The 25,603-nt window shown below is 37.3% G+C and overlaps 1 protein-coding gene and 1 pseudogene across 11 annotated transcripts in view; both read right to left on the bottom strand.

Moving 5' to 3' along the window:
• The window catches only part of hdac5 (histone deacetylase 5), a 361,492-nt gene that overhangs the window by 99,393 nt on the left and 236,496 nt on the right, over window positions 1–25,603 (bottom strand). For all 11 annotated transcript variants that reach the window (XM_072561648.1, XM_072561646.1, XM_072561640.1 and 8 more), the window contains 6 exons: window positions 23,724–23,855; window positions 18,744–18,856; window positions 15,040–15,174; window positions 13,698–13,920; window positions 9,979–10,193; window positions 8,311–8,574 (listed from right to left, as the gene is read on the bottom strand). In XM_072561648.1, coding sequence (XP_072417749.1) covers window positions 8,311–8,574; window positions 9,979–10,193; window positions 13,698–13,920; window positions 15,040–15,174; window positions 18,744–18,856; window positions 23,724–23,855 — 1,082 coding nt within the window. The remainder of the gene's footprint in view (window positions 1–8,310; window positions 8,575–9,978; window positions 10,194–13,697; window positions 13,921–15,039; window positions 15,175–18,743; window positions 18,857–23,723; window positions 23,856–25,603) is intronic.
• On the bottom strand, window positions 1,419–1,958 carry LOC140465515 (large ribosomal subunit protein eL32 pseudogene; annotated as a pseudogene).

Here is a 25,603-nt window from a genome sequence, read left to right on the forward strand (position 1 = left end):
ATTTTTTTCCATTAAGATGTACTCAGTAATGATGGTGTGTCATTGAATGACATTAGGCTTAAGAAATGATGCAATTTCACAGGAGAGAGCCACTTTCTTTAGAAATGGTAACAAATTAGTATCCTTGAATCAAAAAAAAAGTTGAGTTTTTGAATTTTTTAACTCAATTTTTGTATGCTTTATCCACAGTTTCCAAATAACAGGTCAACCATTTTACACCAGACACTATTGAGGTACTGCCATTTTGTCTAGTAGGCACAAATGAATGCTTTAGCAACTAAGATACTTATGGATTAACTTTAGTCTTTTTTCACTTGCACCATTTTTCAACTGTTTGCCTCATCATATTCATTCTCAGAATTTTGCTTCAAATTCTTGACTTCTCAGCCTTGGATAACTTCTGCCATGGTGATATTTGAAATCAAACTAGAACCATCGATTAACTACTACCCTTGGATCTTGGAGAGTCATTTATTGCTATCCATAACTCAAAACCTGCATTTTCCTTTGATTGAGAAATCTAAGGGTATGACCGTCTTCAAAACACATTTCAGCAATTCTATACTTATATGGGTGCTTGTGACGAGGCACCCTTCAACTTTGTGAGTCAGTAATCACAGTGTCTTCCAGGATCTGTATTACCACAGAATTCACAACCTTCTGTAAAGGGATCTGGAACAGGTCTATTTAGGGCAGCAGCGATTTGTTCAAATACAGAGTCGTTCTCACAAAACCTGTTAAAAACAAAAGTTGGCATGCAAGCTTTGTACTTGATGCCAGCACAGACTCCAGAATTTCTAAAGTCAGTTGCAAAACTCTCAAATTTTATGATATACTCTTCTGTAGATTGATTGTCATCAAATAGTAACCAGCCTTGTCGGATTCCAGCAAATCATCGTTTTAGTAAGTTCTGTACAGAAATCATATTAGAATCTTCAACTCAGCTACTCGGGTCTGTTACACAGTTCTGAAAATGCTTTATTTCTAATTTTACTCCTTCTTGATCATAATAAAGTGAAAGCCATACCTTGCTTCATCTTGAGTAGTGAACTGGCCCATGACCACATCTCCACTTCATTCTTCCAAATCCAAAAACACAGGTAGATAGTTATTATTTGTGATCCTGCAGCATGACACAGCTATTTAATTTAAAAAAAACTACTGGGAGCTTTGTTTCTTGCTAGAAACAGAAATGACTTTTGTCTTTCTTTTCTGGAACATTTGATTGTCCAGAAACCAACAACCCACTGAGGAAGAATTCAGATCTTTTCTAGATACTTTTAGTCTATTCAAACATCCTATGACATGTCCAGGACAGCTGGGACTTGAACCCAGATCCCCAGGTTCAAAGATAAGGACAGTACCACTGCATCATAAGACCATTGTCTGAAAGTGGCTCTTTTCTAAATACAGATATTTTAAGATTTTTCAAGGAGTTGAAGTTTTGCCAAGAGAATTTCATTCCCTTTACTGCATAACCTGGAATCCAAATTGGTGATCATGACTGCAATCTGGGCTGCCCTCTCCAAAATTGTTTTGTGGGTTTTGAAGGAGACAGTGTGAGAAACCTTGGCGCAATACATTTTATTGCTCATCATGAGGACTTCCAGCTTCTTGACGTTCTTCATTGGCAATTTCCCTGCATGGCAGCATGTGTTTGATCTTCTTGTTGCTGCTGCATTTAATGGGCAGTAATATCTGACCTTTAAACCATCTGTGCACTCTGTTGTCAATCCCTTATGCCAGTTATGTGCAATCTTCACATACCAATTTGACTGATGACAAACAAACTTCGTTTGTTTCTTCACAATGTTAGGCTTGATAATCGGTCTTTGGACAGCCATGATACTTATTGGCTGCTTGCTGGGCACCAGATGCAGAACAGCAGAACTTGATTCTTCTGTTTTATCATGTATGCAAAATAAAGAGCTCATTACTTTCCTCCAATTACAATTCAATCAAATGACTATTTCACAGCAGATATTGTTTTTAAATCAATATGATTGTTATTAGAGCAGGTGGCAACTGAACCCAGACCTTCTGGCCCAGATGTAGGGATTATATCATGCAAGAGCCATCAGAACATGGCTTTTTTTTAAAAATCAACTTGCTCAGAAATAATATGACACACCAGTGAAGCAGGGCTTGAGAACCTGGGTCTCCTGGCTCAGAGGTAGAGATGCTACCACTGCACCCCTAGCACTCATCACTTAAATATTTTTAATTTAACCTATTTTTTGAATCAAGTTGTTCAATGATGTTATTATACATCTCTGGAGCAGGCGGGACTTGAACCTGGGCCCTGCAGTCCGGGGTAGGGACACTACCACTGCAGCACACTCAGGGCCCCTCAGATGACTAATGAGCATCAACTGCTCTTAATCAACTCTGGTGCCAATTTGTCTGTGCCTTAAAGAGACCTCTACTTTTAGATCTGACACCACAGAAGCATAACGTGGTGAACAGCAGACACTTGCACAACTTGCTAAAGCTCACAGAGACAGACCCTCCACACAACAGCCCAAAATTGGTATTTAGCCGATTTTTCTGATAAAATTCAGTCCAATAGCTCCTTAAAGTCACGACTGGTCAAATCCTGCCTTGATGTCAAGGCAGTACTTTCACTTCATCTCTGAAATTCAACTCATTTGCCCACATTTAGATCAAGCTACAAGATTTGTAGCAGAGTGGCGCTGGCAGAAATCACATTGTTGATGAAGAAGTCTCACTTGATAGCATAGCAGATGACAATTTCCAACATTTTGTAATCATAGAGTCATACAGCATGGAAGCAGGCTCTTCAGTCCAACCAATCGATGCCGACCATAATCCCAAAATAAACTAGTCCCACCTGTCTGCACTTGGCCCACATCTCTCCAAACATTTCCTGTTCATGAACTTATCCAAATGTCTTTTAAATGTTGTAACTGTACCTGCATCCAACACTTCCTCTGGAAGTTCATTCCACACATGAACCCTCTGTATGAAAGAATTGCCCCATATGTCTTTTTAAAATCTTTCTCCTCTTATCTTAAAAATATGCCTCTTAGTCTTGAAAGCTCCCACATGAGGGAAAAGATACCTGCCATCCACCTTATCTAGATCCCTCATGATATTATGAACCTCTATAAGGTCACCCCATAACCTCCTACGCTCCAGTGAAAAACGTCCCAGCCTCTCCCTATTACTTAAACTGTCCATTCCCGACAATATCCTGATAAATTTCTTCAAGCCTTCTCCAGCTTAATAGTATCCTTCCTATAACAGGGCAACCAGAGCTGGTCACAGTACTCCATAAGAGGTCTCACTAAGGTCCTGTACAACCTCAACTTAACATCCCAACTTCTATACTCAAAGGTCTGAGCAATGTGTTAAATACCTTCTTAATCACCCTAATTATGTGTGATACAAACTTCAAATAATTATGTACCTGTATCCCTAGATCTCTTTGTTCTACCGTACTACCCAAAGCCTTACTTTTAATTGTACATGTCCTCACCTTGTTTGTTTTACCAAAATGCACAACTTCACATTTATCCAAATTAAACTGAATCTGCTACTCTTCAGCCCATTGATCCAATTGATCAAGATCTCTTTATAATCTTGGATAGCGTTCTTCACTGTCCACTATACCACTAATCTTGGTGTCATCTGCAAAGTTACTGACCATGCCTTCAATATTCTCATCTAAACTATTTACATAAATGAAAAACAAAAGCGGACCCAGCACCGCCGTGGAACACTGCTGGTCAATGACAGGAGACCGATAGCACTGTAACTGACCAGTTCAAATTTATCCTGATTTTAAAGACAGAGCATAACTTTGATATCTTCCACTTTACCAGGTAGACGGCAATGTTGTAACTTAATGGAATAGCTTTGCTAGAGGTGCAGCTACTTCTAGGGCACAACATTTCAGCACTAAAATCAGGATGTTTCTGGGCCCTGGCTTTTATGACATCCAGTATGCTAAGCAACTTCATGTCATTGCATGAAGTGAATTGATAAGTTTAAGACTGGATTCAAAGGTGCCTTCTCAAAAGGTGGCCATGCTGAGTCATCCATCTGGCATATCTGACAGCAACTGGCTGTGAATGCTTCAGCCTTGGATTTATGTATCACCATGTTTTCAATACTCTATTGACATTCATAATTACAGCGTCCCTGGAACCTACCTGAATCCAAATTATGATTACTTATTGAGATATGATTTACCATGTTTCCCTTACCATGGTATTAAAGTGAAAAGCCTACCATTCGTATCTACCATTTAAAAATTATGTTTTATGTCTCCCACTGCTTGTGAATCTTGTGCAGCTATTTTCAGTCATTTAGTTGAATTAGCAGAAATCTAGATGGTGTTTCATTTAAAAACTCCAAAGATGTAATGACTGGATCATACACTCTTTATTCTCTATAAAATCAACTGTAAGTTCAATTGTCTCTAGAAGTCTAGCAACCCGCAGAGGCAATGGTCTAGTGATCGCTGGACTGTCAATCTAGAGACCAAAGTAATGCTCTGGGCATGCGTGTTCAAATCCTGCCATGGCAGACGGTAAAATATGAATTCAATTTTTTAAAAAATTTGGAACTAAGAGTCTAATGACGTACATGAATCCATTGCTGATTGTTTGGAGAAACCCATCTAGTTCACTAATGTCCTTTCGGGATGGAAATTGCCACTGTTATCTGATCTGCCCTTCGTAACTCTCGATCCACAGCAATGTGCTAGACTCTTAACTGCCTTCTGGGCTGTTTGGGATGGGCAATAAATTCTGCCCAGCCAGTGATGCCCTCATCCCATGATTGTATAAAGAATTTTTAAAAAACTAGCTCAATCAAATTCCCAGCTGTTCTTTTGCAGTCAGCTGAACATTTTCTCTGTAATCATGCCTTTTAATTTAATTGAATTTAATTTTATTGAACTCACTCGTTTATTTCAGAACAAACTAACTGAATAAAATCAATTTTCTTGAATGAAAACACACCTTTCCCCATATGTTTATATTATTAGTTTGCACCACTGTGTCTTTCACAATTTTGCAACTGAAATCTGGATCATGTACACATAAAGTGCAGTAGCATAACAGCTATTGTAATAGAGTATAATCTGCTATTGAATATTGATTTGCACTTGCACTTCAACATATCAAGAGTGACAAACAGTGCTAATTTGGGACCATAGGTAGCACTTCTGCACAGGTAAGGGCAAAAAACCTCTCAGGCCAATCAAACAGGACTGTTCAGGGGCGGCACGGTGGCACAGTGGTTAGCACTGCTGCCTCACAGTGCCAGAGACCTGGGTTCAATTCCTGCCTCAGGCAACTGACTGTGTGGAGTTTGCACATTCTCCCCCGTGTCTGCGTGGGTTTCCTCCGGGTGCTCCGGTTTCCTCCCACAGTCCAAAGATGTGCAGGTTAGGTGAATTGGCCATGCTAAATTGCCCGTAATGTTAGGTAAGGGGTAGATGTAGGGGTATGGGTGGGTTGCGCTTCGGCGGGGCGGTGTGGACTTGTTGGGCCGAAGGGCCTGTTTCCACACTGTAAGTAATCTAATCTAAGTGCTAACATAAATGAATGCTGCCGCAATATTTCATTATTGAGACAAATGTTGGGCTTGCCAGTAACACTTGTATCCTACGAAAAAACAGAAGAAAATCCCAAAGATCACCTTCACTACTGTGATGCTCAGTCGTTGATTGGTTCTTTAAGAAATTCCATTGGATTCTTTATGTTCACTTTAACAAACCATTTGGTCATCGATTTAATATTGCATTCATTAAAAAAAACAACAGCTTCAACAATAAAACATGACTTCAGTGTTACACTGAGAAATGAGCTTATGTTTTGAGCTTGAGTACTAAACAAGGGTTTGAACCTACAACCTTTTGAGTTAAGAGGCTCGAATGTTTCACATGATCATATAACACAAATGTTCGGCTGAACAAGCCTTGATGTTCCACGCAAGCTTTCCCTTACTTCACTTCATTTTGTTTGGCCAATTGACCAAACATACCAATCTGTATATATTTCTCCTCTCATAGTGTAGTTAATTTCCCATTAATATGCTTCCAATCATATATAAAAATGCTATGCAGTCAATTAAGTAATTTTGAAATGTATTGACTGTTGTAATCTTGAAATTACCCAGTAAATGGTGAAAAAATATTCTGAAACAAAATATAAAATTTAGATCATGCCATGAAACCAGTCATCTTGAGAAAAAAAATCAAAATCACTTTTCAAAAAAAGGCCAAAGAATAAACTAGTTCGCAGCCTGCACAAAAACAATTGGAGAACTTATTGTGCCATTTCTGCTCAAGATCTCTTTTAGAAGTTTTTTTTATATGTTGTATATTGCAGAACTGATGGTAGCTGTTTATTTGTCCAATGATAACGTCACATTAGACATCCTACTTAAATGCAATATGACTTTGCATCAAAAACATTTCCAGCTACCTAAGATTCAATCATCAAACTTTTATCATAGGAGAGCATTGGAGAAGTGCATAAAAGAATTACTAGAATGAAACCAGAATTGAGGGGTTATATTCATTGGGAAAGGCTGAACTGACTGGGAGATACTTCTCTAAAACAGGTTATGAAAGGGTTTAATCAACTAAATATAGTGGGGGATAAGCTTCTACTTGCAGGTGAGATCAGAACCACAAGCTTAAATATGTGTTACCAAATAATCCAACTAGGAGCTCAGGATAAACATCTTCAAGAAAAGCTTGCATTTATATAGTACCTTTCATAACTATTAATCTGCTTTAAAAGTGTGCATACAGTCAATGAAGTAATTTTGAAATGTACAGACTGTTGTAATCTAGAAATTACCCAGTAAATGGTGAGAATATGGAACTTGCTAGTACTTGAAATATCTGAGACAAACAACATTGATGCACTCGAGCAAGTACATGAGAAAGAAAGGAGCGGAACAATACATTAATGAGGTTCAAAAATCAATGGTGGAAGGAGGTTTGTGTGAAGCATAAACACACCAATATGGACCTATTGGATTGAATGATCAGTTTCTATGCTGTGAATGTTTTGAAATGTTTGGGTCAATGGATGAATCAAGACCCATTACAAGTAGTAATGGAATGGGGTGCTGTAACAGCAAATAGCACCGTTTGATGACTTTATGAAAAGAGATTAGATCTTATGAGCATCTTTCATAATATTAAGAAAATGTAAATTTTACAAAGCAATATTATTAGTCAATAATATTAACAATAAACCTTAGGATTATCTTGGATTTATTGTTTCAACAGATAAACTACTGACAATAGTAGCCTTACAATATTAAGAATTTCTTGTATAATGAAGCAAGGCTAAACTAGCATTTTATTTTAATTGGAAGTTGTTACTTTCTGTGAAATTCTGAAGTGTAACTACAACGCACGAACAAAAAAATATTCTAAATGAAATTTTTAAAGAAACTGCTGCATGTTTCTGTTTTGGTACAAGCAAGTAATTTCTTGAAGTTTAAAAAAAGTTCTGCTATACTCCCAACATCACCATATTACATTAAGAGGATTAGGAAACACATTGCTTACAAAGTCTCAAGGTACTCTGTGACTTATTAAGCTTTACTGCCTTCCAGTCTGTTCCCTTTGTAGCTGCTGTTGACATTACTACAGGAAATTTACCCAATGAAGACGACTAAACTTATTATTGGCACATCTTTGGTGATATAACTTGAATGTAAGAATGTGCTGCATGTCTTAAACTCAGCGTAAATGAAAACATACAGTTATATTAAAAAGCAGACAAAATACTTGCAAAAGCAAAAAGCAAATAGTTACTTAATGTTACTTTTATGTTTATAGTTTTTGATTGATAAATAAACAAACGTTATTGAAGATTTGTGATTGCACAGTTCCTTAATTATTCACAACTACTTGTGTGCATTTTAGACTTAACAGTTTAAAACAAAAGCAAGAAAACATGCTCCACCTATGTATTGTTTTAAAATTTAATTTAAAAAGGTTTTTCATTCAACCCTTTCAGCAGATTTATGAAATAAGTATTAACGTCTCAAAAAACTTGAGCGTTAAGGAAACACAATTCTACTGTGATTGTTAAAATTAAGTTATATTTCTATTCTTCAACTCAGATTGATATATTTCACCTTTGACAGTTTTAAAAAGTTTAAGCCCACACAGACAATAAAATTGTTTTCTTACATTGAAAGGGAAAAAGCAAAAAACAACAGAAAACCCATGTGGTAGCTTGAGAATCACTGGTTGAGACCTCTTTTGTCATAGCAGGTACAAGATGAAAACCAATAAAGAACTGGGATTACCTGATTAAAATGCGGAAGTTGTTCTTCACCTTCTTTCTGATCTTCTAGTTGATCTTCCTCTTCACTATCTGGTGGTTCATCCTTCACCTGCATTGCATCCTGTTCAAGAATGTCATTTGTTGCTTCACTTCCTCCAGAATTGATGCTGCTGCTACTTGCAGGTGCCTGATCTTCCTGCATGTCCTGTTGCTCACACAACTCTTCTTCAGTCTCCTCAGGGTGAATTGGAGGTTGTCGAGGTGATTCACTTGACTTGGAAAGCATCTATGGCAGACATTCACATGCATAAACAAAACAATTAACACACAATCATAAATTAGAGCACAGCCAAATATAAAGGTTATTCTCATTAGTGTAGAGTAAGAGTAAACTAAATAGAAAAAATATGAAAAATAACTTGCACTACTCAATAAATTGTTAGTGAGTAGGATATACAATAAATTCATGATTCAAGTGCAGGGCAAAGTAATTAGAAGAGAAAGCATAAAACTGAATTTCAATAGATGGAAAATTGCCTTCTGTGCTGAGGTTTCTTTAATTCTATGATATTCTACATGCCATCGTGTGTTCAAATTGTTTAAATATTCAACAATGGGCATTTCTAACTAATTTTCCTTAGTTTTTTGACCAAGTTCTCTTCAGAATTTAACAAGTTTCGCTTTTAACTTTTCCAATTTAAGTCTATCTAAGTCATTGGAGAATTTAGCTTCTGACATCTCTACTCAAACTAAGTTATCATTTTTGCAGTAATCATTTATCTCAAATTCCAAGTGTTTTCATAAATTCCTCCTGTGTACTTTTTAAAATTAAAGTATTTCAAAAGTATTCATCAAAACATCCAAATACACTTATTATGCATCAACTTGGCTCAAAGAAATAGTCTCTCAGAAGATTCTAATTCTAAACTCCAGGGTTTGAATGCCGAATAACGTCTGGTACTTTCAATCTAATGCTCAATGTGCATTGTACTGTTAGTTACCACCTTTTAGATAACACATTAAAATAAGTTCTGTCTGCTCAGATGAACCTAAAATAATGAGATCACCTTTCATTCTTTTTAATGCCAGTCAATATTGTACATTTAAACTTCCTCAAAGTACAATATCTCCGTCCAAGGAATTAGTTTGGTGAATATTCATTGCACTTCTTTTATGGTCAGCATACCTTTCCTTAGGTAAGGCCCCCAAAACTGCATACCATACTCCAATCGTGAAATTTCACAATATGGAAATTGGCTGTATGCTTGCACACAGCATAAGTACACTCCAAAAGAAATTAATTAGTTTTGAACTGTTCAGGGATACCTTTTGCCTTCAGCTATAGAACAACAGGATTAGGTAAGGGAGTGGAACTAAATGGATAACTCATTCAGAGCTGGGACAGGCATGATGGACTGAGTTTCTTCTGGCCTATAGCATTCATAATCATGAAGACATGAAAGAGCTGATACATATTACTGGATGGTTCTTACAAAAATATATGTACATATTAAGCTTATCACGCAATTCGTCAATCTTCCCTTGTATCATAGCAACATTATGATAAAGCATACAAATCTTTGCCTAAAAAGAGCTAGACTGAAAAGTGGGAGTTTTACTCGTACATGTTAGATGCTCAGGGTGTTCGAGTTGCAAGTGGTCATTTCTCAGTTTTTTTTTGTTCTTTTACCTTAAGTTGGATTTGTTGTTGGTACTGTTTCTGTTTCTCCAAGAACTGTTGGTGTTGTTGCTGCATCACTAGCTGCTGCAAAGCCTGGGGACTCTGGGGTAGAGGAGCAGATTGGGTACGACTTAGCGGGCGGTGCCGAGGCAACTTGTTTACTGTTCGAAGATTGGTGGAAACTCTCTCACCTGTCACCAAAGGTGATTGTGCATGGAGAGGCACTGAGTAAGATAAGTTACAAGAGTATTATTGTTGATCCTTTCTATATTTTCACAAATGAACGATGTTCATGAACAACTCTAATATTCCAGGTACTAACTGATAAATTTACAAGAAGTTTACCACTTCACTTTCCACATCAGAAATATAATCAGTCATTGCAACATGTTAAAATAAGTGAAGCATGACCATAAAACTTGAAGAATAAATCATGCTCTTTTATAATTTATAATTTTATACAATATTATAAGTAATATCTGTACATTGTTTCCTCATAAACAGAGCATGTAACAACAAAAGCGAAAGTCCAAACTAATAATTAGCTCTTATACTATTGAAAGAACAATATTTCTTTTAATAAACCCAAATTAATTGCAGAGAAAGAAAAACCTTAACTATATTTTAATTTTTTTCTCACAAGCCCACAGAAGTGATTATATTGTATTAAAGTTCAACATGACAGATAAATTATAATGTGAATATGATAGCGCAGTTGCATGTTTGGTGAATATATCACTTCTAATATATAGTTATTACCATTCATTAAACATTTTCAGTTAGATCAAATTTTTTAAAACTTTAAAAACATAGGTTTATTTAGATAAGTGGATGCACTCAATAACTTTGGACTTGAACACTCAATCTTTGCATGTGACCTTTTAATAAGCAGATTTTTCTCTCAATACAAGTTTCATTAACAAGATGCAATGTTTACACTATTACATAGGAGTTTATTTAGAAGCAGTATTGTAGCGAAAAAGATTTTAATTTAGAATAGTGAATTAAGTTAACTACTGCAAACTCCTGTAAAACAAGGAAGCAGAGGGTAATACTGGAAGGATGGTTGTCAGACTGGAGGCCTGCGAGTAGTGGAGTGCCTCAAGGGTCGGTGTTGGACCCATTACTGTTTTTATCTATATGACTATATAATTTAGTAGTTGGCATACACAATGCTTTTATCAATGAATTGCTTGTACTCATGTTTGTTAATTTAATAATGGAGTATTGTCTTACCAGATTTACCCGGTGTCCATAGTCTGAAATAGCTCTACATACAGAAGATGCCAATTAGCACTGAGTTGAATTCAAAGTGGTACTTGTCAGAGGGTCATCTGAACTATCACTTTAAAACTACTCCCAGAGGAAAAAAAAATTTCCACCCAAAAACAGAATTAATATTATAATTCAGTATTAAAAGTCCCTCCAAAATTAAGGAAGAAATATAATTGAAACATGAGGCGGCATGGTGGCTCAATGGTTTGTACTGTTGCCTCACAGCACCAGGGACCTGGGTTTGATTCCAGCCTCGGGCGACTGTCTGTGTGGAGGTTGCACACTCTCCCAGTGTCTGCGTGGGTTTCCTCCAGGTACTCCGGCTTCCTCCCACAATCCAAAGATGAGCAGGTCAGATGAATTGGCCATGCTAAATTGTCCATAGTGTCAGGTGCATTAATTAGGGGTAAATATAGGGGAATAGGGTCTGGTTGGGTCGGTGTGGACTTGTTGGCCTGTTTCCATACTGTAGGGAATCTAATCTAATTGAGTGAATTAAAATTGAAATGCGAAGATTTGATGTAGCTCATAATACTTGTTTTTTTTAGAGGGAGACACACAAGTAACTGTTCACTTACACTCTTTTGACGCAGTATAAAAGAGTCTTTACTCTGGGCTAAGGCATAGTGCTCTCAGATACAACCCTGACTTTGTAATCAAGACTGCCAACGAGGGTGGTACTGTTGTTGTCCAGCGCATTGACTTCCTATCTTCCCCTGGACCATGACCCCACCAAGGAACACCAGGCTATTGTGTCCACAATGCTCACTAATATCATTTCAACTGGTAATCCCAATGCCTCTAAATTCATAGTCCCCTAAGCATGTGCAGCCCACTTCTACTTCCATCCTATAATCCACAAACAGGACTGCCTGGGCGGAACCATTGTTTCTGCCTACTCCTGCCTCACAGAACTCATCTCTTTTTACCTTGATTTGACTTTTTTCTCCCCTTGTTGTGACTCTTCCAACTTACGTCCACCATTCTTCAAACACTTTCAGTTTCAGAATTTCTAGTTTGAGGCTCCAGTTGCCTCCTCCTTACCATGGATATGTAATTCCTTTTCACAACCACCCCTCAACAGGATAGTCTCTGTTTCTTGCGTAAAAAAGGCCTGAACTGTCCCCATTCACTACCACTCTTCTTTTGCCTGACCTAGCTTGTTCTTACTTTGAACAAGTTTTCCTTCAACTCCTCCCACTTTTTTCAGGTCAAAGGGGTGGCCATGGGCACCTGCATGGGCTCCTTTTATGCCTGTCTCATTGTGGACTATGTCTACTGTTCCATGTTTAAGTCATATTCCGGCCCCACCCACAACTCTTTCTCCGGTACGTCGATGACATCATTATTGCTACTTCCCTCTCTCGTCCAGAATTGAAAACGTTTATCAATTTTGCTTCCAATTTTCCACTCTGGTGGATCTCCTGGTCCATCTTTGACTTCTCCCTTCCCTTCCTCAATATCTGTTTCCATTTCTGGGGATAGGCTGGCCACTGATATCCACTACAAACACATCAACTTACCCAGTTCCTTTGCTTCTTGTGAAGGCTCTATTCCATTCTCCCAGTTTCTTGTCTCCATCACATCAGTTCTGATGGTGTGACTTCTATAAGGAAGCCTCTGAAATGTCCACCTTTTTCTTCAACCAAGTATTCCCCACCACCATGGTTGACAGGTACCTCAGCCGTGTTTGACCAATCTCCTGCACTTCAGCCCTCAACCTCTCTCTTCCCTCCCACAGTGACAGTGGACCCCCACTGTTTTATCTATTTCTTTGTCTGTCCAATTGTTTTTCTCTCCCTTTGGGTTCTATCTCCACCTATCGTTTACTCCCTCCCCACCTCCCCAACCACTTCTTTAGGATATACACATATCTTTTCCTAGCTACAAGCACTTCTGAGTAAGGGTCAGTAGACCCAAAATGTTGACCTTGACTTCTCTCCACAGATGCTGCCAGACCTGCTGAGCTTTTCCAGTAACTTCTGTTGGATTCGGTTTCTGATTTACAGCATCTGTAGTTCTATGGTTTTCTGCAAAGTAGTTTAATACTACTCTGAATAAATTATCAAAATGGCAGGTACTCACTTCAACAAAAAAAGGGCAAAACCTTGCTGGTCCGAATATAACAAAATATTTAAATTATAACAGTAATACAGAGAATTTATCTACTTGCAACATTGCTCATTAATAAATAAATGGGAAACACACTTCTGTAAAATCAATTCTTCACTTCACAGATTCTTAGATTATTCTGCATTGATTATCCTATCAGATCTGCGAAGCGATGCTTTAAAAATCTTGTCACTTATAAAAGAATTACAAATGTCATAAACCATTCAAATGACAGTCATAAACCTGACAATCATTATCAATTTGGGACTTGTCTCTCTCAAGTTATTGCTTTTTAATACATTTTCCGATACACTGTGAAGGCTTTAGTAAAAACTATTCACCAGCTATCAAAGCATTTTGCTGACGAGCTTGCTCTAGAAGCAGCACGTGTTGAAGAAGTGATGGGTGGCTGTGAGTGTTGGTTTCTCCTTCAACTGCCGTTGTGGGCAAACCTGATGGTAGCGAGGTGGTACTCACGAACTTCCCTGTTAAGGCACCACCCTGACGCAAAGACTGAATAGCTTGCCTTTCTGCTTCTTGTTGGGCTGACATCTTTTGTGATGCCTATAAATAGTAAAAAAAAGGCATTACAGGTTGTTCTGCTATAACACATGTTTTGTTAATGCGAATTCGCTATAACACAATTGATGAATTGGTGACACTGTTTAACATGAACTTTTAAACCATGTATTGGTTACAATATGATTCCGGCTCCATTGGTTTAAATGGTGCTGCTATTATGCAATTTTTTAACAACATGGGATTGCACGAGAACAGAACTACTGCATTATAGCAGAAGTGACTGTATTCATCAAACAAAAACAAATGAAATTCTATCACAGAACTTGCATCTCCCTCCCTTCTACCTACTTATATCATTTAACTGAGTTGTTTCACACACTCATTCTTTTCAACCTTATAGTTACAGCAGGCTGAGAAGAATGAAGAATGAAATCAAAATTAAGACCAGAATAAAAAACTGCAGATTAAAACAGGAAAGCCAACAACCAAACCTTTCGAAATTGGAATGGCCGATTTGACAATTAAGTGTATCTAGTCTAATCCTCTGTACACACACCACAAATGGAGAAATAGCATAAAAATCTAGCATTAAAAGAATATGCCAATCATTGTACTTAGCCAAAGTGCAGGGGTTGAATTATTTAAAAAATTAGCTATTTCTATACACAGTATTTCATTACCACACATCTTAAGAAACAGTGAATGCTCTATTCTGACAAGCTCTCAAATCAATTTGATCAAAAAGCCAAGTACCTCCAAATGAAATGGATCATTTAAAAATAGATCTACAATGTTTGCAATGTGCTTTTCTCCCCACAATTACTTGGTTGAGATGTCTTCTCATATACTTTAAGATTCTTTGTACTGGTTCCCATTGTGTAGTTTTAACATCAGTCTTATGAATCAAGAGGCAAAGGTACCACAGAAACACACAAATAGAGCTAAGACCGTTTTTATTGGCATGATTTGCCACCAAACTCTGAAGTACTTTATGTTCAGTGTCATTCAAAAATCACTGTTTAATTGTAAATTAAGGTCCTACAATAGCAGTTCTGTTCAATTAAAAATTAAACAATGAGACATGAACTAAGTGAGATCATTTTTAATTACTGAAGTGCACCCACTGAGTTATTGTTCCATAAAATAAAAGTGTCTACTTACATTGATCTGTGCATTGGATACTGTGACTGTAGCTGGGAGCCCAAGGGAAATGTTAGGTAGTGAAGGAGATGTATAGAGACTCAGCTGACTTGCTGATCCATCAGCGTTCACTGCTTTGTGATGTGGATGCATATGCTGTGGATTAAAAAAAATGCTTTAGATGGTGTTTATTGAGGCGCTGACTTAACCAAATGCTATTCTTTCTCCAACTGGATTTGATATTGTTTTTGATATAAATCAGCTGCACATGCTGCAAAAGAACAAAACATGATTGTATTCTGGGAATAAATACACCTTTCTCAACTTGCAACAACAATTCATTGCCATATTCAGCAAGACTTTGCATTCAACTCTCAATTTGATTTTTGTCCAGTTTGACTATTGGTATGATGGTGACAGCATTCATTGTGGACATGAGGACATTTGAAAGCTATCGTTAATGGGTATTAACAGGAACTTACTGGGTTTCTTTACCCAAACGAAAGTTCAGTTGAATTTTGAATATTTAGTGCAGAAATAATCCAAAGATGGTGCAGGTTAGGTGAACTGGCCATGCTAAATTGCCCATAGTGTTCCGGGATATGTAGGTTAGGTGCATTAATCAGGGGTTCTATGTTCAAATAGTTTATTTTGTTTATAATACTAGTTTATAACTTCAGTACAAATGTGGAGCAATAATCAATAGCTAAACTTCTCTGACATGGTTCAAACAATGTACATTTTTAACTTAGAAAGATATGGAATTAATGATGAATGAAAAAGTCACATTGGGCCAATGATAACAAATACAGTATTGATATGTGGCTTTCAAGAGTTCTATGATTTTAAATGTTTAATCTATATCTGAATCATTCAAAGTACTAATTATGACTTTTTTAAAACAAATTTGCTTCATCAATTCAACACACACATCTGAACAGGTTTGTTTGAGGGCTGAATCTCTGAAGTGGTTTATATTTTAACATGTAATTAATTTGATCTTAAAGATCATATGCCTCGTAAATTCCTCACTGGCTAGATCAAATACTAACACTTCAAGCTTACTCCCGCAATGGATAATCTGAATTTAATCCCTAAAGTTACTAAAGTGCATTGTGAAAGCTTCTGCTGCATGAAATTCAGTCTAACCAATGAGATATGCTTACCATCTAATTCATAGTTAAGTTGAACTTTTAAAATGCATTAAACTAAAAAGTCAGAAAGTTAACAACATTATGCCATCATACAAAACATTTTTGAGTCTCACCAAATTTGTAAAGGGCAAGAACTGTTTGGGACAATTCGCTTACTCATGATGATTGCAGTTGAGGAATTATATAAAACCTAATTTTCAGATTCCTGCTTTCAAATGCAGAAACTCAAATTACATTATTCACCTAATCTGGATCTATGGGTGCTTTTGCTTGCATCAAGAATAAAACCATAATTTTAAAATACATGGCAGCCTTTCACTGGAGACAATGGCTATTCCAAATCGAATGATCACACAAATCACATTTAAATAGACTTCTTACACTTGATATTTTTAAACAAATCTTTTAAAACAAGAGAAATTAATATTCACTAACAGTAAGCAAGTCTTTCTGACCACAAGAACTCCTGGTGTTAGGTACATACAGAGATAAGACAATTCAAGCAATCTGATCAACTGCTTAGATATAAGTACCCAAGTTATTCTCTATACCTTGTTTAATATACAGTAGCAATGTTACACTGATCAACATTGCGCAGATTAGATTATGCTGTCAAAATATGTCTCCCATGTCAAATTATTAGATACTGTGGGAAAAGGGATTATTAGTCGGCAGCCTCCAATTGTAGAGCAGCAGACATCCGAAATGGAGACAATTGCATTTTCATATTTTAACCTCAAGAAGGATTTTGCAGAAAGTGAACAATCTTTATTATGCAGACACGCACACAAGTTTGCACAAACAAACACAGACACACTTAATTCTGTTTCTATCAATTCAGTATTCCTTTTCAGGAACAATAAAGCTACCAGCTGCAAAATTTTGGTAAGACTTCGACATAGAACATAGAACAATACAGTGCAGAACAGGCCCTTCGGCCCTCGATGTTGCACTGACCTGTGAACTATTCTCAGCTCATCCCCCTACACTATCCCAAAATCATTCATGTGCTTATCTAAGGATTGTTTAAATCTCCCTAATGTGGCCGAGTTGACTACATTAGCAGGTAGGGCATTCCACGCCCTTACCACTCTCTGCGTAAAGAACCTGCCTCTGACATCTGTCTTAAATCTATCACCCTTCAATTTGTAGTTATGCCCTTTCATACAAGCTGACATCATCATCCTAGGAAAAAGACTTTCACTGTCTACCCTATCTAATCCTCTAATCATCCTGTATGTCTCTAACAAATCCCCTCTTCTTCTTTCTTCTTTCCAATGAGAACAGACCCAAGTCTCTCAGCCTTTCCTCATAAGACCTTCCCTCCAGACCAGGCAACATCCTGGTAAATCTCCTCTGCATACTTCTTTCTTATTCAGCACTTTAAGCCCTTGCAGTAAAACAAAACTTCATAAATACTTAATAATAAAAAGCCACAACACAATTTTTATTCTGGATATCAGAGTGAATCATTCTTAATTGGAATGCATGCTGACATGCCTTACATTTCAGGAAGTTTCCTTCATGTTCTAAAAGTTTTTACTTTCAGTAGCCTCAAGGTTAACTTATTTGTAAACAGCACAAGAGTAACTGAGCTGAACATTCTAACAGTTTAGCCTAACAGGTAAAGGTAGCAAGCTTAGATCATATGAAATATGTTTATCTGATTATAATCAAATTTGCTACTGAGTTCTTCACTTGCTAAAATCAAACATAATCTAAAAAAAACTTAAGAAAATAAATTACTGATTAAAATTTTAAATACATATTTTATGTTTTGTGACTGTGCATTAAGGCTGTTTTTAGGAGAGGGGTGCAATTGCTAACAGTTAATTTTGAGTCAAAGTTATATAGCATTCAAGTAGTTTACTCAGAGCTAATAATGTTATAAGTGACTCAGGAACAATAACCCATAGTGAATTAAACAGAAAGCTTTCTGCATGCTTGCTTTATTTTCAGTGCTTTCAGTAAATATCAAACATCTACACAATTAAACTACTCAAACTTAAGATGAGGTGTGGAATGTCACATGAACCTGAAATATATACTGCTCTGAAGTGGGCTAGCACATTGTCAAACTCAGCCTAGACTGAAAAATAAGCTTTGCAAGTTCGGTTTTGTCATTCCAAACTCAGTTTCTACTGGTTTCTATCCCAAAGCATACAACTTGCAGCAAACTGAAAAAAATACACTGTTGAAATTGTCATTGACTTCTGTGGCTAGGTTTAAAGTACATTGGTGAGTCAAAATGAAGCTTTTTTAAACCATTGCTTGCAAATTATTTTAAATAAAATCTGTAGCTTGTTGCAGGATAATCTATAATATTTGCTATTTTTCACTGCAATCTTCAAGACTGAATTTTATGTGACTCGGTATCTATTATCACCTGACAATCCAAAATCAGACTCTCAAATTATTTTCAATTTATGCACTTATGTATTGCAATGTTAACTAAAACACCAACATACAAAATGAAATGCCTGCAGACTTTACAACAACTTAAAAAAAGCTAGTTATGACATGTTTAGAAATAAGTGGTTTCAAGATTTAATGGTAGGTACAAGTTATTACCTCAGAATGAATATTGGGTACAGAGCCAGTTGTTCCGTTCTCAGCAGGAATATTGTTTGAACTGTTCGGAGAACTAGGGCCAGACCCAGGTGCACTGTTACAAACTGAGGAAACTGAAATAATCAAAACAAAGAAACAAGCATGAAGGAAGCAGTAGCCTCATTATACTCTAACCAAATGCTCAAGACCAAGAAGCATAGATTAAAACTCACTATCAAAACAAGCAATGGTTACACATTCATTCAAGGAATAGTTTGCCCTTTTTTTAATTTCAAAAGGTGAAAGAGCTTGAATGACTCACTGGTCAGGTTTTTTTTTGACTTCTGCACTTTTCAACTAGTAAATTTCCAACCATTTACATTAATGGGTGGAAAATTACTGGTTGGCAAATGCAGGCAGAAAATCATATGTACAATATTATCATTTTAACAACCATCATGGATACGATAACTAGTTTTTCTTGGTTTTATCTAATTTGAGAATTACATTAAAATTGATACTGTAGTAGGTTGTGTAGCTTTATTCACAAAATGAAATTTCTTGGGTCTTTAGTAATTTTAAGCAGCAGGTTTTTCAGAGGACATTATTCAAAACCTGGAACTTGTCCAAGACTCCTGTGTAGATGGAAGAATAAAATAATTCTTGTGGCAACAGGACACATGCATTTTTTTTTACAAAAAAGGACAAACAAAATATTTTTTGTGAAACCATTTAAACTACATGGACTATTGCCATTATAATAATCTGAGTACAAACTTCCTCTCTACAATGCTACAACATTCATATTTAATATGGAAAGAATAATGGTACCCATTGCTGCTAGGCACCAAGTTATACAATGGAATTTAAAAACTTTAAGACTGAAACTTGTTTGGTCTTACAAAACTTAAGCATTGCTGAAACAAAAAACAACTTTGTTTTTTACATTCATCAGAACAAAACACAGGAACACCAATTCAAAGGGAAACCAATATTTATACTGCATGAGAAGAAAGTGTTGATTAGTTAGCAAGTGGACTTGGATTTGCAGAGAACTTCCCACTGAAGAATTGACTCATTAATGCTATTAGGTGAAAGTGAGTACTGCAGATGCTGGAGATTAGAGTCAAGAGTGTGGTGCTGGAAAAGCACAGCAGGCCAGGCAGCATCCGAGGAGCAGGAAAATTGGTGTTTCGGGCTTTTTCCTGCTCCTCATTAATGCTATTGACTGTGAACTGATGGCTTTGTTTAAATTTTAAGCTGGGTAGGTTGATTTGGATTGATAAAGGCATTGCCTGAAAAATTAACCAATGAATCACTGTCATCAATCTTACTGATCTGAAATGGGTGTAGTGCGTGTCAATGCTATTTCTATGTGCAAAGAACAGCACTGTGTTTTCATATAAATAGCTTCAAGGATAAGGAAGTGGGGCACTCTGCGAGCCCAACTGACAATCTTTAATTTGTTGTCAGTCTAATTCTTTGCACGCTCAACATTCTGCAGTAGTCTACTATTGGTTTTCATATAGATTTGGTATCCTTGTCAATTTCCTGGGTAAATGCAGAACAAAAAGTTTGACCAAATGTGTTGTTTTTCAGCATTACTCAATATTAATCTGACAGAGGTACAACTCTTGCTGCCTGGATTTATTTGTTCGCTTCTATAAAACTGTTTTGCTTCCATAGATTCTAGTAAGCCTTTGTATTCATTAGTTACATAGGTGGTACATGTATGGAATGAGCTGCCAGAGAAAGTGGTGGATGCTAGTACAATTGCAACATTGCAACAGGTAGGACTAGACTGGGTTGGGATATCTGGTCGGCATGTTCGAGTTGGACCAAAGGGTCTGTTTCCATGCTGTACATCTCTACGACTCTAAAAGGAAAAGTATCTTCCAAAAGGAAACTTCTACTTTTAACATTTTGAAGGAAAAGGATCAAGACCAATGGAGGGATGTGAGTCAGGCCAAGCTGCCTGGACATGCTGCACCACAAGCTGGCACTTTATCTGCTCAGAAGTGCATAACTCTCTTTAATAGACAACATTGCCCTACAGGCTTGCTCCCTTTGGAGACCAAGATAGTAGATGGCACAAATTTAAATGTGAATACCTGGTTTACCGTCAAATCATTGAGCAAATAGTTTTGTCACAGTATATTGTGTTTCTATTAGTATAAATGAGAAAAGACACCTCAACAAGGAAAATTTAATTAACTTCAGACAGAAGATTAAGGTGCTGCTGGAAAAGCACAGCAGGTCAGGAGCAGGAAAATCGACGTTTCGGGCAAAAGCCTTTTATCAGGAATGAGGCTGGGAGCCTCCGGGGTAGAGAGATAAATGGGAGGGAGACTGGACGCCTTCTCACAGAGCGCTTTAGGAAACATCTCCGGGATGCCTGCACCAATCACCGCCACTGACCACTAGTCGAATATTTCAACTTCCCTTCCCACTCTGCCGAGGACATGCAGGTCCGGGGCCTCCTCCACCGCCACTCCCTCACTGCCCCATGCCTGGAGGAAGAACGCCTCATCTTCTGCCTCGAAACACTTCAACCCCAGGGCATCAATGTGGGATTTCACCAGTTTCTTCATTTCCCCTCTCCAACCTTACCCCAATACAAACCTGCCAGCTCAGCACCATCCTCATGACCTGTCCTACCTGCCAATCTTTCTTCTCATCTATCCACTCCACCCTCCTGTCCGACCTATCACCTTCATCCCCACCTCCACCCACCTATTGTACTCTTAACTACCTTCTCCCCAGTCTCACCCCCCTCCCATTTATCTCTCCACCCTGGAGGGTCCCAGCCTCATTCCTGATGAAGGGCTTTTGCCCGAAACATTGATTTTTCTGCTCCATGGATGCTGCCTGACCTGGTGTGCTTTTTCAGCACCACTCTAATCTTGACTCTAATCTCCAGTATCTGCAGTCCTCACTTTCACCTTTAGACAGAACAAGCCAACATACAAAGAAACGTTGCAATAATGATCTTGTACTGATCATTATGGCATATTAAATCTGGGTCAGAAGACAGTCAGATACAGAGCAGTAACAAAACTGCTCCAAGGCCATATACTAATAATGTAAATCATATAACTGGCACAACCAACAAGACAAGCCATATATGATTTTGTGAGGTGCTGCAAATCTAAACTAAAATAGTGTTGAGTGCCAGAGACAGAAACCCTCCTCAAAATCAACTCACAAAGTTGCTCTTCCATTCTGTCACCATACAGAAAGTGGAATGTTGGACTGCTCTACCAACAGACTGAAGACTAATTTTTGTACATTAATTTCCTTCTCCTGCATTGTTTTCATTTCTTTGCCTTCCCTGCCTCCAGCCGCACAAATGGCTACAAATGGTTCAGATACCTTTTAGGATTTTCCAAAGCTAATGAAAAAGAATTTCACCCTACTTGGTCATTATGCTGTGTTACATCAAATTATTCAACTTTCAATCATATTTACACTATTTATGCGGTCCCTACACCTATACAGATCTGTATCTATAGTAGTGAGTAATGTTGCAAACAGACAGTTAGGCTTGGGAACATGACAAGTTTGTAAAACTTGGACTAGCTGTTAACCAATTAGAACTGACTTACATGGCCCGATTGTATTCAGGTTGTATTAACAGCAAAAACTGAATTAAATCTAAAAATGATAAAATTAAAATCTGAGCTTCAAAACATAGACACGACACAATATACTAGTGAAAGTATCATGCACTGAGCACCATATTAATGAACTACATATCAAGTCATGCATCACAGTATATTGGTAAATTTTCAATACATTTTGCTTAAATTATTCAATAAGAAATGCAAGAATTAGTTTTTGGAACTGCACAAAGAACGGAGAATTGTTATATTTATAAAATAAAGATCTGTTGCTTAATACAGGTTTTTCTGCTATAATATGGTGGTTCTGTTCTCAAGCAAACCAGAGTTAAAAGAAAATCGTATAATAGCAGCACAATTTAAACTAATGGGGCTGGAAACGCGGTATAATCAAAACACACTTCAAAAGTTCACACTTTAGAAATAGTGTCCCAAATCATCAACCGCATTATAGCGAATTCGCATTAATGAAACGTGCGTTGAATGAAAACTGCCTGTACCTTTCAAGAATTGACTTTGCATTATTTGCACAGAATTCTAGAAGTCAGCTGTGACCAGACTTGAAACATCAACTCTATTTCTCTCCACAGATGCTGCCAGACCTGGTGAATTTCTCCAGCATTGTGTTTGCTTCAGATTTACAGCACTCGTACATTTTGCTTTTAGTTACTTGTGTGAGACTCTCTGAGAGAAACTGAGGACTGCAGATGCTGGAGATCAGAGTTGAAAAGTGGGGGGCTGGAAATGTACAGTAGGTCAGGCATCCAAGGAGGAGGAGAGTTGATGTTTCGGGAATAAGCCCTTCATCAGAAGCCTTCCTGATGAAGGGCTCATGCCCGAAACATTGATCTCCTGCTCCTTGGAGACTGCCAGACCTGTTGTACTTTTCAGTGCCACACTTTTCAACTGTGACTCTCTGAAGCCTCAAAGTTTGTTCAGTGTGTGCTTGAGCCATATAGACTTGGAATGTTTCAAATTTGATCATGTTATCCTTGGATGAGGGTGGAATAAATCATCCACATCTGATGATTACATTTCTGATTGCTCCCCAGTAACTTCTGAGGTTTGGTTCTATGGATACAGACAAGGACAAAATTGTTTTTTTGTCTTTGGTACTCAGCAGTAAAATCGTGTTGTGCTACATATATCTTGGACGAGACAATGATAATCCTTTGGCACCTGTGGAACTATCCTGCAGCATCATTTATCACTTTAACATGGGAAAGATGGCTATTTTAGCTTTTCATTTAAAACCAATTCTAGCAGCATACACAATACGATGGCAGCAAAAATTACTACTAGATCGGGTTTAATTTAGCTTTGGGTTATAAATAGTTGTTGGATGATGCATCACACACTGTATTCAATTCTGCAAACTTACCTGTGATTTCTATAGCTCTCTTCTTGAATGTGCTAATTATTGTGCCATCTTTTCTCCTCAATAATGGGCTGCTTCTCCTCTCAGCCACCTTCTGTTTTAATCTGGAACGTACCTTCAAATTGGGTTCAGAAGCTGTGTACATTATTTCAAGAAAAAAAATTAAAACTTTGCTCTGAAAAATTTTTTTTTGCCTTAATAAGCAAGCACAAAGTGGTTAACATTAATCGGAATGAAGAAGGGATGAAGGCTTACTAAATGATCATTAATTGAATGACATCAGATTATTGGCTCAAAAATTTGCTTTCCTCATGGAGGTATAAATTCTCGCTAGCATGCTCGTTTTCAGACCAGAACACATTTAAATGAATACAGTTAATAATTATTTCGCCACTTCTGGGGAACAGTTAAATTTGTTGTACTGTCCCATAAAAAATTAAGCAGATCTACCGACTTCTGCTCACTGACATCAATTGCAAAATTGTCACAAATTTATAATTATTTTTACACACTACTAAATTTGATTCAATATTAAAAAACACAAACTTGAAAATACTGACGTGTCATTTTCATGAATACTATGCTATTTACCTTGATGAAATATTGAAAACAAACAAAAAGTTCATTCAAAACAACAATACACATGGGAAAAGCTATTCTCCAGTGTCAGTCATGGGTTACTCAGAAGAGCATTAAAAAAGTGGTAAAATTTAGATTTGTACTCTTGTTTACATCAAAAGACCTTTCTGATCTTTTTAATTATAAAGCATCTCATCTAAATTAATGCAAAACAATTTAAAAACCTGAAAGTTAGCACAGTGTAGCCAAAATTATTTCCAAACTGGACTCATTTGTGGGTGTGATTAAATAAGAAGAAAATATTCATTTTTCAGCTTGAAATCAACATGGATGTGGACAACTAACAAGTGATAATGAATTTTGTGTATTATCGATTACAAAATAAAATACTGCTTTGAGTAAATAATTGCACAGCTTATATCACTACACATGTTCACAAATTACCCACCTGGTTCACTAATGTCCCTTAGGGAAGAAAATCTACCATCCTTTACCTGGTCTGGCAGATACATGACTCCAGGCCCACAACAATGGGCTTGACTCTTAACTGTCTTCTGAAATGGCCTAGAGAGCCACTCAATTCAAGGACAATTTGGGATGGGCAACAAATATCTCATCAACAATGTTTACAACCCATATAGATTAGATTACTTAGATTAGATTATTTACAGTGTGGAAACAGGCCCTTCGGCCCAACAAGCCCACACTGCCCCGCCGAAGCGTAACCCACCCATACCCCTACATCTACATTTACCCCTTACCTAACACTATGGGCAATTTAGCATGGCCAATTCACCTGGCCTGCACATCTTTAGACTGTGGGAGGAAACCGGAGCACCCGGAGGAAACCCACGCAGACACGGGGAGAACGTGCAAACTCCACACAGTCAGTCGCCTGAGGCGGGAGTTGAACCCGGGTCTCTGGTGCTGTGAGGCAGCAGTGCTAACCACTGTGCCACCGTGCCGCCCACTATAAGAATAAAAAAAATTGTAAATGCTACCTTATTGTGAGAAAGTAAATGCTCAACAAATCGTACATAAAAAGCACTTGCATATACACATTATTTGCTGTAACCTACAAGATCACAGACTGAGATATAGTATGCAAGATCATACTGATCAGCTCTTTCCTAATTTGAATGGACACAATGGGCCAAATGAATTTCTAGAGTGCCACAAATTTGACTGAATTATATTTTCTTCTTTGAAATCCCTGTTCAATTATCTTTTCTGTCTGCGTACTATGTATTAGTTCTGAATAAATAAAAATCAGAACATAGGACTTAGGAGCAGGATTAGGTCAT

The sequence above is a fragment of the Chiloscyllium punctatum genome, chromosome 42 (assembly GCF_047496795.1).
Source record: "Chiloscyllium punctatum isolate Juve2018m chromosome 42, sChiPun1.3, whole genome shotgun sequence".
In the NCBI taxonomy this organism is placed as follows: Eukaryota; Metazoa; Chordata; class Chondrichthyes; order Orectolobiformes; family Hemiscylliidae; genus Chiloscyllium; species Chiloscyllium punctatum.